General features: G+C 37.7%; 1 protein-coding gene across 7 annotated transcripts in view; it reads right to left on the bottom strand.

Annotated features, from left to right (window-relative positions):
- Positions 1-4,126: 4,126 nt before the first annotated feature.
- The window catches only part of ZFX (zinc finger protein X-linked), a 59,662-nt gene continuing 47,379 nt past the window's right edge, over positions 4,127-16,409 (bottom strand). For 6 of the 7 annotated variants that reach the window (XM_044763356.2, XM_070501904.1, XM_070501903.1 and 3 more), the window contains 5 exons: positions 11,985-12,134; positions 11,621-11,764; positions 11,108-11,260; positions 10,435-10,575; positions 4,127-9,728 (listed from right to left, as the gene is read on the bottom strand). In XM_044763356.2, coding sequence (XP_044619291.1) covers positions 8,545-9,728; positions 10,435-10,575; positions 11,108-11,260; positions 11,621-11,764; positions 11,985-12,134 — 1,772 coding nt within the window. In that variant the 3' untranslated portion in view covers positions 4,127-8,544. The remainder of the gene's footprint in view (positions 9,729-10,434; positions 10,576-11,107; positions 11,261-11,620; positions 11,765-11,984; positions 12,135-16,409) is intronic. The other variant, XM_044763359.2, reaches the window with a different exon arrangement.

Raw genomic sequence — 16,409 nt, 5'->3', positions numbered from 1 at the left:
AATAAAATACTAGCCAATTTAGGCAACAGTGTATTTAAAGAACAATAAAAATTGCCTAAGTAGGGTATTTTTATCCTAGAAAGGTGAGTATGGCTTAACTTTAGAAAATCTATCAGTGTAATTCAATATACTTCATTACATCAACAAATAAAAAGAGGAAATCAAGTAATTATATCAATAGGTGGCTAAAAGACATTTGATAATATTTTCATTCCTAATAAAATCTCTAAGTAAAATAATGGAAGGATACTAACCTTGGTAAACACTATTTTCCAAAATCAACGTTATGCTAAGTGGTTAAATACTGAAGTCCTGCCATTAAAGGCAGGAGTACACAGAAATGCCTGCCAGAATATATATTATTCAGCATTGTTTTAGAAGTTCTAGCTAACATATGATGCAAAAAGGAAATAATTGGCATCTTTTTGCAATATGACTGCACACAGAAATTCAAAAGATTACTAAAGCACAATTAGAATTGGGAAGTTAATGTGGTAAAGTAGCTGGGTCCATGAAAAACATACAAAAATCAATAGCTTTTCTCTAAATACTAGCAGTATCTAGGTAGCTAAAAAATTATAATGTACTTATGAAAAGTATAGGACCTATATGAAGAAAGCAATAAAATTTTATTAAAGAATGTAAAACAAGACTAAAATAAATAGAGGAACATGGATGTGAAGACAATATGATAAAAATACCAGGCTCAATTTAATATTAAAAATTCATGCAATTTGAATAAAAAGTCCCAATAAATCTAAGGGAAACTGGGTAAAATGATCTTAATGTTTCTATGGAAGAATAAATGTCAAGAAAACTATGAAGAAGGAAAGGACTTGCCTTCTAGGTATTAGAGTTGACCACAGGGACTGTGAGTAAAACAATATGGCATCAGCAAAAGAACAGCAAATAGATTAGTAACACAGAATAGACTTCAGAAATAAACCCAAGGATCTATGAACTTAACAGGTAACAAGGCGTCATTTCAGTTCACGGGGTACAGGACGACCAGCTTAATAAACAGCACTGTAATAACTGGCTCTCTAACCAAGAGCAAGGAGAAATAAGACCCCTACCAAACAACATATACCAAAATAATTTTAATTGTATAAAAATCCAAATAAAATTAGAACAGTAAAAATATCAGAAGAAAAGCTAGGCATATATTTGTAGAACCTTGGGGTAGAAAAGACCTTTTTATAAGTAGGACAAGAAACTCCAGGAATCATAAAGAGAAAAAAATAAACATATTTGATTACACAAACATTAAAGATTTTTGTATATATAAACAATAACAAGATAAACCATAGACTAGAAAAATGTGCAGCAAATGTAGTAGAAAGCTAATAGGCCAAATATACAAAAGACTAAATAGAAAATGGGGCACGGGATTTGAACAGATGATTCATCAAAGAGAAAACTCAAAGGGCTGCTAGGCATACGAAGGTATTACTTAACTCCACTAGGAGTCAGGTCAAGGCAGATTAAAACAATGATAGCGGGTCGGCCTGGTGGCACAGTGGTTAAGTTGGCACATTCCGCTTCTTGGCGGCCCAGGGTTCACTGGGTTCCCGGGTGCAGACATGGCACCGCATGACAAGCCATGCTGTGGTAGGCGTCCCATGCATAAAGTAGAGGAAGATGGACACGGATGTTAGCTCAGGGCCAGGCTTCCTCAGCAAAAAGAGGAGGATTGGCAGCAGTTAGCTCAGGGCTAATCTTCCTCAAAAAAAACCAAACAAACAATGAGGGCATGTATAGATTCTTTTACCTGTGATATTGACTCTAGCACCCACTGTTTGTAAGAATGAGGGGAATGGGCCCTCCCCTATGTTGCTGTGACAGTGTGAATTGCTACAACCCTGAAAACCTCACCATCCAACAAATATTTCTTTAGCACCTGCTGTGCACCATGTTGTTGTAGGTGAACAGCAATGAACACACCATAAACATCCCTGCACTCCTAGAATTTACATCCTAACAAAAACTAATTTGCAATTATCTAGTCACATTTTTTTAAATAGCATATATCCTTTCACTTGGCAATCACATTTTGGGGGAGTCCAACTTATAGAAATCGAAGCACAAGTATGTAAGGATGATATGCACAAGGATAGTTATTCCAGCATTCTCGTAGTGGCAGAAATCTGGAAACAACACAAATGTCTATCAAAGGGGAATGGTTGACTAAATTATGGGGAGTCCAATCTCTGGAAAGATATTTAGCTATCACAGAGAATGAGATAGATCTCAGTCCACTGTCCCAGAGGGATGGATGTGATATATTAAGTGACTCGCACCGATATCTAACCTCATTTTGGTCAAACAATTTGAAATCTCGCCACATCTCCTCTTGCTCTCTGCACGACCCTACCTCTGTATAGGTTTGTATGAGCACGGAGGGAAGGCGCACAGTCTGTTAACTAGGATTACCTCAAGGAAACTGGCTTGGAGGAAGTGTGGGGGTGAGATCATTGTCTTTATACTTATTTTGTGTTGTACAACATTTGTTACAATAACGCGTATTTTTGCAATTGAAAAATCTAATAAAACTCAGTAAAGATATTTTTAAAGGGTAATAAAATTCTGGGTAATGGGATTGAGGGGGGAAAGCATTTTACTTTCTTCTCTGTACCATTCTGAATTTTCCATATTCTAAAAAGAATGTGCATTAAAAACTTTGTAAAGGCAACCAATAGATACGGAAATACTTGATGTTCGAAAAGAAAATCACTGAACATAGAATAGAATCGAGCTGTAGTCACAAGACAGATAAAAGATTTACGTGTATGGACTAAGACCGGAAAAGCACAAAAATGAACACCACTAATAAACCAAGTGGCATTGTGGGTGATCATTTTTCCAAATTTTGTCATGAAAACAGGGAATAAACGTAACTTGCAAGGTTTCCATCTTTGTATAGTAAGTATATTTGCTCTTTAAAAGTTCTTTTTCTGAAGAAAAATTAAAGCATACTGCCCTGGGAGAAACGGGGACTAAACCATTGGAAGTCTGTCACAACCACCACTTAAAAGGGGCAGTAAAAGTCAATACAGGAAAACGGACACGAATATGCAAGGCTAAAGGCAAAAGCCTCACACTTTGCTAGTGGGATATGCCAGAGGGCAACCCAGAATTGGACTAACCCTTACGATGTTATGAGAACGGCCTAAGGGGACTCTTCTCTGCCCTCCGGGAGTCCCAGCCCGGGAGGGCTAGGGCGGACGCCGCAGCGGTTCTCTCCCACTTGCTTCTCCCACTTGCTCCGCATCTGTGGTAGGAGCCCGGGCGGTCTTTCTATAGCTCACGGAGGGTAAGGCGGGTGCCACAGCTTCGAGTGGCCGGCTGCATCGGTCAAGGCCTAGATTGGGAGAAAGAGATTCAGCCTCTGGGTCTCCCAGTCCAGACTCACTAGATGAAGTCACACACACCACTGGTGGTTTCCTGTGTCTATTCTCAATGTGGTTAGAACCCAGAGAGGAGGATGGGTGTCATCAGAACCTCCCAAACCCCAACAGACAGCTCTGCAATACCTCCCCTTATTTCAAAGCAGCTCAGGCCAAAGGAAATGGGTTCCGCATTTAAAGCCAAACCTAAGCATGAAGGAAAAGCAGAAACTGGCCTCTCGGAGAGCAAAAGAACATGGGTCTAGTTATTCTATTTTTGTCAATGTGTTTAGATATTTCTGTGGTAATTCACATCATGAATGCATAAATGCCTTATCTCAAATTCCTAAGCAGGTTTTCCGTAGCAAAGTATTCTAGAGGCTTTAAAATATCAGCAGGTCACAATGCCAAATCCTTTGTGTTCACCAATACCAGCAATACAAGTAACATGAGAGACCAAGCGAATAGGAAAAACCAAGTAAAGGAAAATAATTCTTGAATTTTACCTCGAACTTGGTAGACTAAGAATATCCATCTCAGAGGTCATGAAAATGATTTTAAAGTCCGAGCAGGTGCAGACGTCATACCTATACGCAACAGCAATACGTCACCAGTGTTAGCAGGGGTCGCATCACTTCCAGCTCATACCGTGTCAGGGATGTATTATCTGTGTGATTTAAGCGCCCTCATTTGTGTGTGTGTGTGTGCCTTGTCTATAGCCAACACTCCACTAGGGTAACTTAAAACAAAATAGGAATTTATTTACAATAGCAAAGATGTCAAAAATAACAGGAGTAATATATAACAAATCCAAGAAGTATTTTATGAAAAAGGCAAACAATATATACACAAAAGATAAAACAAAATCCAAAAGGGCAAACTTAATTTTGACCTTATCTAAACAGCTGAAGAATGTGGCAAAATGGTTTCTCAGATACGAATTACTTAAGTAACGCTGGACCAATTAATTACACATACACACGCACGCATACATACTTTTCAGCCCTTCTCTTTCACTTGCTCAATCTTCCTCTGAATTCTATTTACCTTTGAGGAATGTAACTTAGGGGAGGCCATGCAAGATTTCGGAAGTACACACTACTTACATGTGCACCAAAGGATATACTTACTGACTGGCAGGCTCCCATTTTCAAAGGGGTCAACTGAGGGTAGAGCCCCATTTCATCTTCACTGCTTATTTCTGGGGTTTTGTGTGTGTGTGTGATTTTCTTGTCTACCACACAAAATGTTGCACGAGCAATCTTTTAAGTTCCTCGAGTGCTCTAAAACAGTGTTTCCCAAATGTGAGCATGCACCAGAATCATTGGAGGACATGCTAAGGCACAGATCACTGGGTCCCACCCCCAGTTTCCGGATTCAGTGAGTCTGGGGCAGGGCTGAGAATCTGCATCTTCAACCAAGTCCCAGGTGATTGTGATGCTGCCGCTGCTGCCTAGCCACTTTGAAAGAAAACCACTGCTCTCAAGCATCACCCCCCTACGATTTAGACTGGTTAAGCTTTTCCTTACGTGAATCATAGAATTTGTGAGAAATAAAGGAAGTTATTAATACTGAGATTCCCAGAGAACAGAGCAGTACATTATCTGACTGGTTAGGATCACAAACTGGTAAGATGTTATGTCAGGCATTATATTACAACTAAGTTTTTCATGCTATGGTTTTGTCTGATTTATGGCTCTGGACAGTGATGTTCACCATGTTCTCTTGACGGTTTACCTCAAGTTTTGATTATTTACTATTCCAACTATTAGGCAAACACTTGTTCTGACATAGTTGAATTTAACTGCAGGATCTCATCTTTAAAAACCAAAGGTGGCTCAAACCCATCCTGTTATTCTCTTTTGACCCCTGATAACTTTACCTAACTTCTGATGTTTATCATGACACTGACTATTCTCTGGTATGTTAGTGCCCACTAAAGCCCTTCAAACTGGGCACAAAGGCATAACTCCAGGGCAGGGCTTCTGCTGTGGAAGTGGGGACATCTCGCACTGATTAAACGTGCTGTAGATTGATACTGAAATGAACTTAAGTGCTCTCAAAAACCACTTTAGGCGTGGGAATTTTATCTCAGGGAAACTGGAGATGCTAATAAAACAAATCCTTTATGAAGATAAAAGAAAAAAATAAATTTCAAGGACATGCTCATCAAAGGACTCACCAATCACCTCAATTTCTCTGAAATATTACTTGCAAATTCACAGGGCTGAAATATTATCAGTATTTGCATCCAAGTCACAAAATTCAAAGCAATCAAGCATTTTGCATTCCACTGCTGCATAAAAGGAATTAAGAAATGGGGAAATAAAAATACACTGCTTTTGATGTTTATTAGGTTTACAAAAACTGTACATTTTTTTCTTAAGAAAAAGCATTAACTTAGTACTGGTATCAAATAGACTAAACATTCATTAACAGGAAAATATTCTGATTTTTATTTTTGCACGTTATTCTCAAGTACACAATTACAATAATGTCACACATCCCTATATGATTTTCTTTTTATGTATTTTACTTTTTTTACAAAGTGTACAGAGGGAGGGACATACAATATTTAATAGGATATTTCTACAGAACAATAACTTATATTATGTCCTTGTAAAAATCTGTACCTCTTTAAAACATTTAACTGAAACATCCATTTTTTTAGCTTTGCTAATCAAAATTGTTTTAAGAATTAAAACTAGGTTGTAACTAATGTCAGTACATAACAGTGACTACAATTTCATTTTCTCTTTATACAGACAAATACATTTTATCATATTCACTTGACCAAACCCTTAAATACCTTTTAAAGGTTTCAATATTGTGCTTTAAAAAGAAAAGAACTGTGTATGATTCCAGACTATGTAAGAGAAATATAAAGTGTGTAAAGTGTTGTGTTCTTTATCTTTCAGTTTATTTAAAAAAATATAGTTAAATGACCAATTATTTATATTTTCTGTATTAATTTTACAAGACGTTTTAAAATTAATAAATTTCCACTTTCATTTAAGTGTATTACCTCATTTCTGGGAAAAATAAAAAGGAAGGGAGATTTTAAAGGTTCTCACAAAAAAACAGACAGAGCTTTCAAAGAACAGTACTGCAGGGCAATGAATCACGTAACTGTAAGTTACTTAAAAAAAAAAAGCCATGTTATGGGGGCCAAGAGGGCACAGGAGTTCCCACTGGGATAAATTGATGCCTTGGCTTTGACTGGCATTCAGGTTGGAGCCCATACCAGCCTAAAGCACTTGATTTAGAACTGGACTAAATCACCTAGCACTTCACAGGCTTGCCAAACACCAAATATTTAGATCTCTAACTCTATAAATATCAGTCTTCAATATAAGTATCAATGGCAAAAAGAAGGATGAAAGGTAAAAACCTAACAGCATGAAGAGGCTAGAGTACCATAATGAAGTGGCAAGGCAGCTAACAAGTAGAAAGGAAAGTCCTAAATCGCCCACAGTGTGCCAGATACTCATGTGCCGATAGCCAATTTAAGGGACCCCCAAAACTGTTTTCTGTTCTCCAAGATTCATCTTAACATAAATAAATTCTAAATAACAAGAGCTCGTTTTATGAATTTATGAGCCTGATTCAGAACTGTTTGTTAAAAAATGTCAACTCTCAAAGAAAAAACTGTGAAAAGACTTGGTGACATTCCAAATAAGGCCTCAGATTTTCCTCATGCACTTAAAACACACCTTTATCTTCTAATCAAAGCCAACTTGAGTGTTTTTTAAAGTTTGCTAACTGTAACTAAGAAATAATAGAGCAGGCTGAACTTGCCAAGTGTGTCATAATTAGCACCCATTCTCTGGTACATGAAGCCATCGCTTCCTTAGTCCCCCTCACTTGGTGACACAGAGTTCCCTCATGGGCTTCTGAGAGAGAAGTGAGGGAGTTACGTCTGGATACTCACTAGCTTTTCAGAAAAATATAAAGGCATGGAGCTGAAGTTGTATGAAAACATCCTATCTAGAAACATCTTAACTTCTATTTTTCCATTACCAAAGATATTTAAAAGAAAATACCTTTATTCTTTAAAAATACTAGTGTCCTTATTTTCCTTCTAATTCTTCACCTGAGTAGTCTCTCTGAAGAGCATGACTTAGAAAATGCTCTCTCATGCATCCCTGCATCTTTCATGTTATTGTAAATTTAATACTTTTCATTATAGATTTTAAACAACTACTACTTGGGGTTGTGTGTATAAATATGTAAATAAGCAATACACACAGATACATGTTATATATATGTGCATATATATAATTCAGGGTACATTTACATATATAAAGTTGCAAAAGATCCTATGAGCCACGAATTACCTCTAGGTGATTCCAAAATGCAGTCCTCAATAAGTCTCATTTGTAGTACACAACCATTCCAAGACAAGGCAGCACAGACAGAATAATCAAAATACAACAGGATCAAGCAAAATTTTTCAATAAAGTTTTCTAAAAGTTTGCTATGCTGACAAAAGATGTAAATACTCCAAAGAAAGCCCCCCAAAAAGTGTATTTTGTCTGCTCAACAAAATGAAAAGTAAACACGAACCCAGCCACTGCTCTTTACTCAGTGATGCCAGGGACGCAAAAGCTCAAATGGAAACTGTCATTGTCATGTGGTCTGAAAATGTAAGCAAGACGAGTAAATGATTTCCATGTTAGGATAATTAGACCTGACCGTAAAATCTCCCATTTATGTTAGTAGACGTCTCTGACAATTTTATTGTGAGAAATTTATGGGGGGGAAAATGAGTCAACACGAATACTTTTGGAGTTACCAATCTAAAGTTACCTTATGTTAAATGGTCTTAGAAGAGTACCATCAAGGTAAGCAAGGTAAATATTTAAATAAATATAAAACTTCTAAGATAGAAAAATTCCATATAGAATCAGGGATTACTTTATTAAAAGCAACTTGCTTGTTGCTGCTCTTCCCCATTTATTAAACAAACTGAATAGAATTCAGAACACACTATTGAACAAAATGTAAAAAAAAAAAAAAAGGTCAACTAGAAGCAATAATTCTATTTGTACACAGCATAAATCAATATACAGTATTGTATGTGAACGAGACTGGTTGGCTTTAAAATGAATTTTCTGTTTTAAGGCCAACATCTCTACAAATGTCTGCAGAAGTATTGTTAGGGCAGGCCAACTTCTTTATGATGTCGCATTATGTGCTGGTTCTTTTCTGAAGGCCTTCGGAACCCTTTCTTGCAGTACTCACAACGGTGAGGATAGTCTTTCGTATGAATGGAAATGACGTGCCGTTTAAAGCCTGAGGCGTCTGTAGTGCTATACTCACAGTACTCACACTGATACACTTTCCGGCCACTGTGTGTCTTCATATGCTTTTTAAGCTCATTCTGTTGCCTAAATCCCTTTCGACATCTCTTACACCTAAACGGAAGATCTTTTGTGTGAACTGAGAGAATATGGCGACTTAGAACAAATGGATCTGCAATCTTAAAGTCACAATGTCTACACTGGTGCATTTTTTTACCCTTGTGGGCAGCCACATGTTTCTTGAGTTCCGAAGGCCTGTGAAAGCCTTTATCACACATGTCACACTTATGGGGGTAGTCCTTTGTGTGAACTGAAATTATGTGTCGTTTCAAATCACTTGAGTTCGAACTCTTGTGGTCGCAATGCAAACACTGGTGTGTTTTGCTTTCTTGGTGGATAAGAGCATGTTGCTGCACCTCTTTGGTATCTGAGAAAGTCAGAAGACAGATGTCACACTTGAATGGCATCTCTTTACTATGCTTAGTTTTTACATGCGTTTTCAAGTTAGAAGAGTCTGCAGACCTATATTCGCAGTACTGGCATTGGTACGGCTTCTCCCCAGTGTGGATTCGCATGTGCTTTTTGAGCTCTGACGGGTGCCGAAAACCTTTACCGCATTCCACGCAAATATGAGGGAAGTTCTTGCTGTGGACTGCCAAAAGGTGGCGATTCAATAACCCTTGTTCAGCTGTCTCATATTCACAGAATTTACACTTGTGCATTTTGTTGGCTCCTTTTTCCTTATGCACCATTTTGTGAGTAAACAAAGCCCCAGCATGAGAGAAATGCTTCCCACACTCATCACACTCGATGGCCTTCTCTGCCTTGCTGGTCAGCTTGTGGCTCTCCAGGTGGTTGTGTAAACTTATCTTCTTGTTGGTGGTGTAGTCACAGTCAGTACAGCGGTACTTCTTCTTGGTAAGGTGTTCAGGATGGTTTTTCATGTGCCTTTTCAAAAAACCTCTCGATTTAAACTTTTTCCCACAAATCATACAAGGATAGACAGTTAAGGGATGTCCATCAGGGCCAATAATTATTGCTAAGAAAGGAAAAGAAAGGAGCATGAGTGATCAAATCAAGTTCTGTTTTGGTTTCTTCAAGAATTTAAAGTGTGTGTTCTGGACATTACTGAGCAAGTACTCCTAAGTTAGGCTATTTGCTACTTAACATTCCTTTTACCATTTTTCAACATAAGAGAAATAGCAACCTCATCATAAAGAGAACTTCGTCTGGAAACTTTATTCATAGTTTTGTGATCACAATTTCTGCTTTGGTTATTCCAAAAACCATAATTTATGTCAATTTATAGTAAAGCTTAAATTTTAATATGCAAATCAGTATACAAGAATAGACAGGAATATGTCACATGAACTGAAATACTTGTCCTGCTGCTCTGTAAATTATGCCTGCTTTATGCTGACATAATCAGATTCTTAAATATATGATTTAGTTTAAAAAAGTTAATATTGCAACATATTTGAGGGATTTCTTTTCATTTCCACATAAAAATCACCTGAATTTTGAATTTTTTTATCCATGTTTGATCCATTTCCTGTTTCTTTTTATCCAAGGAAATCATTCATGAATATCACTGAATTCTTAAAATTATATTTTCAAATTCAATACACAAAAGCTACACGTGGTCTAGCAGCTAAAATGCCATCCCAACACCTCTGTGGATACATACTAGAGTTTCATCTGAGAGCTCGAAAAGCACGCTGCGCTGTGGACTCGTGCGCCCTCACCTGTTTGGTACTGCCTGGAATCAGGTCTTCTCCTTTTCTTTGGTTTTTGTTTAGCCAGTCTGCCGAGCCCAGCAGACTCATCTATGTGCAAGAGGGCACTTGCAGTGCCATTCCGGTTTTCAATTCCATCAGAATTATTACCTAACAATGCGCATTAAAAAACAAAATTATACAGTATTATAAATTATAATGAATTAGGGATTGTTTACTAACTATAACAACGAAAAGTAAGCCATGATACTCATGAATGACAGAAATTCCCCATTCTAGGTAATGGGTTTATGACATTTATTATAGCATGACTGTAGGAAATGCCTAGCTTCCAAATCTAAAAAACACATGTCAGCGTTTTGCCCCATGGACTCCCTTGTTGTTTCCCAAAATTGTAAAGTCCTGGGCCAGATATAATCAAGATGAAAAGTTTCAGCTTGAAAGCCTGTGTACTTCTTGCAGTACTTCCTTCTACGTAATAAACACATGAAGGAAATTCCTGTTAAAAATAAAGACAAAAAGTAGACTTTATAATCTTCCTCTACTCTTGTTCAAATCAAATAACCCTTCCAGGGTTACTGGTATTTCAGATTTCTTAAACCTAAGACCACAGAAACTGTTTTCCCATCATGAATTCATGATCAAGAACCAACTCAATCCTAAGAGCTGCTCTGTGACTCACCGTAAGCGGCTGCCCATGCTATTGGCATGAAGGTCTTGATTTCATTGTCATCGATTTGCTGTTCATGCACGGCAGCAGCTGCTGCTGCTGCAGCAGCATCCTCCTCTCCTACAATCACTTCCATATAAACTTCATCAGCAATCTCAGCAACGTCTAGGTAGAAAATTACATAAATTTTTGTGACTAGGTTTACAGAGATCACAGGAAAGATATTTTCATTTGAATTCAGTTAATAAACAAGTAGAAAGAAGGTTCAAATATTATATACCTAGAACACAGCTTTCACGCAGTAAGCGTTCAATAAATATTTGTTGAATGAATCATTTCTTGGCTTTCACCATAATTTGTTTCTAAAACAACATTCTAAGCATACATAACGGGTCACTGGGAATATCCCAGCATAATCATCTCTACAATAACGCTACTTGTTTCCCTCAAATACTGGCCATATTAAAAAAAAAAAAAAGCTAAAGGAACATAAAATTTTCTCCCACAAAAAGGCCACCTACTTACTTAAATCTTCATCTTCTTGCTGAGAGTCGTTGACAGTCATATAAACCATCTTTTCCCTTGGCACACGAATACTGCTATTCTGATCAAGTAGTTCAACTCCATGATCATTCTCAGGCTCACTCTCCACAATGTCTACGGTGCCGCCTATCAGAGAAGATGACATATCCAAGGATTTATGTAAAAATTTCATTTCCAACTGTTTCACTTATTACATCTCACATACTTTTCTATTGCTACATTGGAATCCTTGTTTAAAAGTTATCTTCAGAAAAGATTTCAAATGTTCTCAATTTAAACCACCCAAAAGTAATCGGGTTGAAGTGCTTGGATCAGGATGTATAACATACCGAAGGTTTCCTCTTACCTAAGTCATCTTCTCCAGGGTCAGCTTTAAAAATGTACACCTTGATGACTTCAGGGCAAGTGCCATCTACTTTACAAGGATCGATTTCCGACTCTGCATCCATGGTCATTCCAGAGGAACCGTCGTGTTCTATTTTACCAGCATCATCCACTAAAAAGGCAGGAAACACATTACAAATAATAATAGCAGATACTTAAATAAATGTTACCATTTTCAAAAGTCCTTTTCACAAATATCATCTCTAACTTGATTCACATAAAATTGGATGATTTTGCCTAGACAAGCAGACATGCAGGGTATGGTGTGAAATATGGCTGACTGCTAAGCCAAAGCCAGGTCACAGAAGGCCTTGTGCAACCAGGCAGAGGGGCTCAGAGACTTGATCCTGGTAGGCTGGAGGTTTCTCAATCTGGTCAGGTATCAAAAATCTCTTAGGGAATCTAAAAACACAGGCCCCAACCCACCAGTACTAGAGAATCAGAATCTGCAGGGCTGGGATCTGATAATACAGACAGATTTAGAGGTACCTTGCCCAGGGATCCTGATCAGAGTTTTGAGAACCTCTGTTGGAGGTGCAGGAAGACTTTTAAGCAGAGCAGTGACAAGCTCAGATGGTCATTTTTGCTACACCATGCTGGCAATAATGCAGCATGAACACAAGTCAAGGAGGAATGTCTGTACTGACCGTAGTAACCTGGAAGTCACTGATGTTCCCAGTGAAAAGCAGTGTAGTGAAGGCTGTATGGGGTCAGATTAAGGTGGGTTGAGGATTTAATGGAAGCTGTGAATTTCTTCAATCTAATTTTAAGATGGAGAACAAAGGGGCAGTAACTAGAATAGGTTGTAGGGTCAAGGAGTTTTCTGTTTAATTGATAAAAATACTCACGCAAGCTCAGTCTGTGAGAGAAAATAGAAAGTGCAAGGCTGAAGCCAAAGAACATGGTGAAATTTCTGGATCAAGATGTCAGAAGAAAAGGGGGAAGACAAAAGTAGGCACAACGATGAAGGAATTTTCCTTCAGTAGGAGAAATACACTATTCTTCTGAGACTTGAGGGGGTAAACATGGATGAGAATGAAGCTACACTGTGTTTAGGGAAGGGGAGAAGGCTGTAATGCAGAACATCGGAGGAGTTCATGGCTGGTGGCTCCAGCCGGGGCTATGAAATAGGAGGCAAGGGCTTTGGTTACCAGTGAGAGAATGGCAGACTGGGCTAAGAGCTTGAGATGCTAGAAAAAATGAGCTGATGTAAGACAAGCTTAACAAAATGAAGGTTCCAAGAGATCAGCTGGTTAAACTCTTCGTAGTTTACAAAAAGAGAGGTTCCCTGAACCCTGAACATAACTACCCAAATTCAAGTATCTTGACTATGCTTTATAAAAATGGTTTGTAGGGGGAAAGAATTGGCACTATATCCTTATTTCTGGCCTGATTTGTACTTATGCTTTTCAAAGCTAAATATTTCTATGACATACTCAGCTGACTACGCCAATGTTATTTTCTTAAAGGTGGGTTTTGAATTTCAAACTGAGGTCGTATGAGAAGGACGAAGATCTCACCAAACTAGCAAGAGAGTGCTGAATAAATCTGCTACATTAACTCATCTCTGAACAGTTTGATATTGTTGATGAAACATGGCCTCTTTTGGCAAGCTTTGTCAAAACTGATTCTAACAGGTACTGGAAAATCAAATGTCCTTGTGTTTACAGAGAAAAAGGTCAGGGTAACTGTTTTTGCGTACGTTAGTATGTCAGTACTCATTAAGATAAAACCTTTGATGACTAGAAAATCTAATCATTTTAGAGCTTGCAAAATGTCACGTATTTACCTGTAACTTGGAGTACAAGATCTTTCTGTTTGCTTTCATAAATGTGAGGGGAAACACGTTTCAAATATACAGGCTTACCAGAGGCGAGCAAAGCTATTCCACTGTTAAACAAAAGTAGAATTCACCTTCAGATTTTCACCTTGAGAATTTGCCTCACTAACTCAACCTATGAAATTAGTCCGAATATGAAATAGTACAGAAGAGATTTAAGAAAAAAAAGCCACTGTGATGTTCCTGTTAAGGACTCAAAATTTCACTGATTTTAAAGCTACCATTAAAAATGAATTTCTAAAAACAAAGAAGGCTTCAATAAAACTGAGTCATCATATGTATGATGTCTGCATAAATGCCTTTTTCTGATGTAATGAAGGACTAGAGCTTTCGAATAAGGCCTTTCCAAAATAGAAGAGCATAATTTCTGGAAATTAAGACTACTTCTAATAATAACTACCATTTGCATGGCATTTTGCAATTTCCTTAGCATTTCTATGTACTTTTATTTCATTTGAGTCTCACCTTTTCCAGATAAAGAAATAAAGGCTCTGAGATGGTATGTGACTTGCCCAAAGTCAGTGAACTACTAAATGAGGGGTGGGAGAGTGAGGAGATGCCTGTATTTAGAACCCAGACCTTTATTTTCATCTTCTGATTTTTTTTAAGAAATGTATACTCACTGTATAAAATTTAGTATTTTTTTTAAATCACTAATAGTTCCACCAACCAGAGATTCCATCATTATGTTAGTAAATTTCCTTCCCAGTTTATGTGGTTTTTCTAAATAAAATTGGCATCAGTTTCCTCAAGCCATATATAATAATAATCTGTACATCTCATTCAGCATTTTAAATTTCAAAACTGAAGAAAAATTTGACTTATCAACGATCTCATTAGTAATAGCAAAATATAGGTGTACTTTATCCTGCTTCAAGGGAGCTTCAGTAAAACCCCATGAAGACTGAAAACCAGGGGATGGTTATCTGCAATGCTAATAAATACTATCGTGTCAAAAAACATAGTTCATTAAGATTTCAGAAAGCCCAGTAGTTCCTGAAAAAGAAAAATTACTGGGGGCAGGGGTGCCACCACTACAAGGGTCTGTTAAAAGAATGCTGATCTAACATTTCACGGAGAACCCATATAATAAGGAATGATGGTGGTTGTGATAGATAATGATAACAACAAACATTTACTGACCACATACCATACGCCAAGCATGATGCTAAGCCCTTAAAATGTACCGTTTACTCCTCACAACAACCTTATGAAATAAGTAATATTGTTTTGTTATTCTCACCTCTCTAAGCTTCTAGACAAAGTTCATTATAATTTTTGCCAAAATAGAAAAATATATGGTATTGGATTGCAGTGGAAATGAATTTGTCTAAATTAACATCATAAAGAGAGACATCTTTACCATTTGATCTCTCTCCCCAGGTTTCCCACCAAACACCCCTCCACGATGCCCTCAGTCAGCTTTCCTAAAACAAAGATCCAGTCACCTTAATCTCTAGCACAGAATGGTGCCCCATTTCCTACCCAGTAAAATACACATTGCACAGTATAGCAACCAACCTCTGACCAAACTGCCTTCTCCCTTCAGTCTTGTCTCCCCCAGCAGCCCCCAGACTACGCCATGTGCCCTGAACTTAAACATGTTTTTATTTCCATTCTTTTATGCTTTTTCAACTTTGCTTTAAATACATATATATTGCTTGTTGCAGAAATTATACAGATTTGTTAAGTATTTTTAAAGTATAAAAAAGAAATTAAAATATGCTCAAAATCCTACCACCTGGAAGCATCAGTAGAATTTACAGATAATTATTCAGACATTTCTCTAGGCATATTTATAAATAAAAGGATGGAAGAAAGAATGAACAGAGTTTTTTTTAATGAAAATTAGATATTATAGCATGCTTTTAAACAAAAATGGTTACATTAGAATTTACTTGAACTCAACAAAAAAACAACTTTCATCCCAGAGTCACTCTCATTCCCTGGCCCTAGCCCTCTTTTCATTTCATCATACTGGCCTGGCAGAACCACAAACTTGGCTTAAATGCAATTTTCCGCTTCGCCTCTGCACCAGCACCTATACAGCTAAATCCGGTTGGAAACACACATACCCACCCCCGCTGACTGTTTCACTTTAAATTCATGACCCCGAACCTGAAGTGGGCCTTTTCTGCTACTTTCCCGCTCTCCTATTTTCCACATTCTCCTCTCTCCTCAAATCTCTAATATCACCTTCCCATCCTCGTTCTCAGGTGATCTCACTTCTTACTTCACTGAGAACAACTGAAACAATCAGATAAGAGATGATCCACTGACTACCACACCTACTCACTTACCAGCAACTAAACCTGGCCTGTTACCATAGACAAAACATCTGTGTTCCTAGCTAAAGCCTGCCCCTTCTTTAGTGTTCCAGCACCTCGCCTCTCTCTCCCCCCACACCTCTACTGGATCATTTTCATAAGCATACAAACAAGCTATTCTCTGCCCCCTTTAAAACAAAAACTCTTGATCCCATTTCTCCACCACCTCCAATTCTTGTCATTCCATATCCCCTAAACTCACTTCAAGAAGGCCCGTGAC

The sequence above is a fragment of the Equus asinus genome, chromosome X, assembly GCF_041296235.1.
Source record: "Equus asinus isolate D_3611 breed Donkey chromosome X, EquAss-T2T_v2, whole genome shotgun sequence".
In the NCBI taxonomy this organism is placed as follows: domain Eukaryota; kingdom Metazoa; phylum Chordata; class Mammalia; order Perissodactyla; family Equidae; genus Equus; species Equus asinus.
Note: the sequence above shows the minus strand (reverse complement) of the source record. Positions and strands in the feature narration are given on the sequence as shown.